Source organism: Anoplophora glabripennis, unplaced genomic scaffold (assembly GCF_000390285.2).
Source record: "Anoplophora glabripennis isolate ALB-LARVAE unplaced genomic scaffold, Agla_2.0 scaffold6971, whole genome shotgun sequence".
Classification (NCBI taxonomy): Eukaryota; Metazoa; Arthropoda; class Insecta; order Coleoptera; family Cerambycidae; genus Anoplophora; species Anoplophora glabripennis.
Window position 1 is genome coordinate 474 of NW_019423044.1, and position 3,057 is coordinate 3,530.

The 3,057-nt window shown below is 31.3% G+C and overlaps 1 protein-coding gene across 1 annotated transcript; it reads left to right on the forward strand.

Moving 5' to 3' along the window:
* Positions 1 to 458: 458 nt before the first annotated feature.
* LOC111693043 lies at positions 459 to 2,141 on the forward strand (the record flags this gene model as incomplete). The annotated part of the gene is made up of 3 exons (XM_023457181.1): positions 459 to 653; positions 771 to 901; positions 1,988 to 2,141. Coding segments are annotated over exons 1-3 (430 nt in total), but the record flags the coding sequence as incomplete, so codon positions are not given.
* Positions 2,142 to 3,057: the final 916 nt, after the last annotated feature.

Genomic DNA, 3,057 nt, shown 5'->3' on the forward strand with positions numbered 1-3,057 from the left:
TTGGATTCTAGATGGATCCCAAGGAGCTGAGAGAAGTGTCGGCAAGGAAGCTTTTGGACTTTGTTAAAATAAGAAAACTACTTGCTGAATAGGACTAAGTAGTGGGACACACAATAGGCCTGATAAGACCGCGGTGCCATAGGACTTATTACAACCAGCCACTAGGAAAAGAAGATGTCCAAAAGTCAGTGTTCATAACTATCTCTGCAGTTTCCATGTGTGTCCACCTTTATATGCTTCTATCTTCTAATATTCTTACTTTTCTAATTGCATCGGCTGAATTCCGAAATATTAGCTGCTCTAACTGCGTCAGCTACCTCCACACCGCTTATAAGTTATCTGTCAATAATACATCGTATTTTCAACTTATTTGACATACTCTCATCTCCTACTATTATCTATCTTAAGTGCTACATCTGCTAAGAATTTTATCTTATCTAGCAAACAGGTCTCCATTGAACCATTCATTTCAACATCTTTCTCCTAAAGTGTAAGAGGCATTCAAAATATGTTTCTCTTAAAAGGTAGCCTGTGTACTGGTAACAACTTCAGAAAAGTTGGACTAATTCAGTCATGTATAAACTTGGCTATTCAGATATTATGTTTGGCAATCCTCTTCAAAGTCGTTATAGAAGCATCTCCAGGCAAAAGAGGTAAAGATATTTTGCATTATTTAATTATTTTCTATGCTAACGACTAAACTAAAGATTATCATCAACTATCGATAACAACATTTAGTATTAACAGATTTGTTTGTTTCTATTTCCTAGGTTACTACGTTCATGGACATAAAATTAATAAAACTAAGGAAAAACCTATCACACATATATTAATAGATATAATGTTTTTCATAGTAATAGACATTATTGCTTATTTGTGGCTAATATTTGGCCTTATTAAGGTAAGTCTTAGATATCACTTAATATAGAGAGTGTAACAGTGACATTCTAATAAACAGTCAGGGTAGATTTTGCTCGTCTCAATAATAAAAAAAAGGATAGGAGTAACGATTTTAACCATATCTGAGGGATCTACAATTCTTCAAATATTGGATGTAACCCACAATTTTTTTAATCAATTGCTCAATGAACACTGAAGATTTGTATACATATAGTTACCTCACAGTTGGTATACAAGTTCAAGGGGCTAAAAGGTTCCAACTGTTTGAAAAAAGTTATTTGACGTTAAAGAGAATATTTTTCATATATTTAAAAAGACCATTGTCAAATAAAACGTTTGTAGTTTTTTTTTTATAGAAAGATTCATTAACCATGAGGAAGTTGATTTCTTTTGCACAAATTTGCATTCATTTGAATTCAAAGTAGTCTGATAGTAGATAAAACTTTTCCTTTCCAATTATTCCTTATTGTTTTCTATTTATGATCGATTTCTGGAAAACGTTCAAAAATCGTCATGGTTGCTAAACCTCTCCTAATAAACATTAAAAAAATAAAACTCAATAGTCAAATATTTTTTTATTAGAAATTGTTCAGCGTCAAATAACTCCTTTTCATAATTGAACTTCGCATAATCCTCTTCTAATTACGATGCGATTGATTTTTATTCATATTTTGCATTAAGGTAGCTAATATAAAAAATGCTCTGCAGCAAATTCCAAACATATATCGTCAGTTATTCTTGAAAAATAAATTAAGAACTGTGATTCACGTCCTATATTTGAAATATCACCTTGAAAATATTATAGGAAAACTTTTTTTTCATTTGTTTTCACGAGTTTGTCGTAACGTTGCTGATTGCTGTTGTTCGAAATTAATAACAATGTAAATTAATAACAATATAAATTAATAACAATGTAAATTAATAACAATGTAAAAACGTACCGAGTTATTAATAATACAAGTCACCTTTGGGGTATAAAAAAGGGAAATATTTATTTGAAAAGCCATACTTCTATCAACTTAATAAAATTTTAATTATCTACCAGTAAAAATCATCTCAGCACATGTTCTACATTGATTTTTTTTAGAGGAAGCAAATAATTTTAACAGGATGGTTACTATTCTCTGTTATGGAGCTGGTTGTTCTACAAATCTCATCCTTTTACTTTGCTGTATATATAACGATTACTAGTCACTCTGGAGCTAGCGTTCTTGGCCTCATTATACCAATACTGGTTACATGTAAGTAATTTTATGAAAATATATACACAAAGTATCCTGTACATGTGTTTATAAAGGAAACCACAGATTCCTGGNATCATGTACATGTGTTTATAAAGGAAACCACAGATTCCTGGACACAAAATAAGTCGATTTAGTAATTCACTTTTGACGAGATATAATCCACAAAATGTATGTCGCCTTTAAATGTCATTGTTACTTCGTGTCTACTGGCACATGTACCTACCAGCACAAAGTGACCTACTAATATGCAGCTACTATAAACGCATGTCTAACTGATGATATTGTAGGAAGCATCTAACTCTATGGGCTTTATGCACCAGCTGGTATTGAATTACATTCCTAACAACTAGTAAGTAACTGAGATTGTTCATTTTCATCAGCGTAGTCATGATCATTGTGAAGGTTAGTTACTTTAGATCTTGTAAAGATATCCTCATCAGTAAATAAAATTCGTTTTTTAAAATTCATATTGCAGGTTTGCTTATTTCAAATACACCACATTTCTAAATCTATGGGTAGAAGTGATGACCGTAGAAACTCCCAGTTCACTTTCTACGCATCTAGTACTTATTTTAGGGGGTTTCCTCAGTCCTATCCAAAATTTGTCTTTCCATCTTTGCAATTCTTATTATATGGTAACATCCTACCTTCATTTCTTCGATACAATGTTACAAGGCGCCTTTCAATATTTGCAACCTTTTAAATATTCGTTCGGAATTGAAATACAAATACGTTTTAAGATCAAACAAAATCAGTACCTACTAGCAAGATATGTAGGTACTTTATAGAATTATTTTTTGTCTCTAAATCAAGTCAAATAATTTTAGGTGGGGTCCGGATACATTTGAAAATTTTTAACGAGGTCCAGAAAAAAAATTCATATTTCTTATTTTTTTATTTTAATTTGGACTCA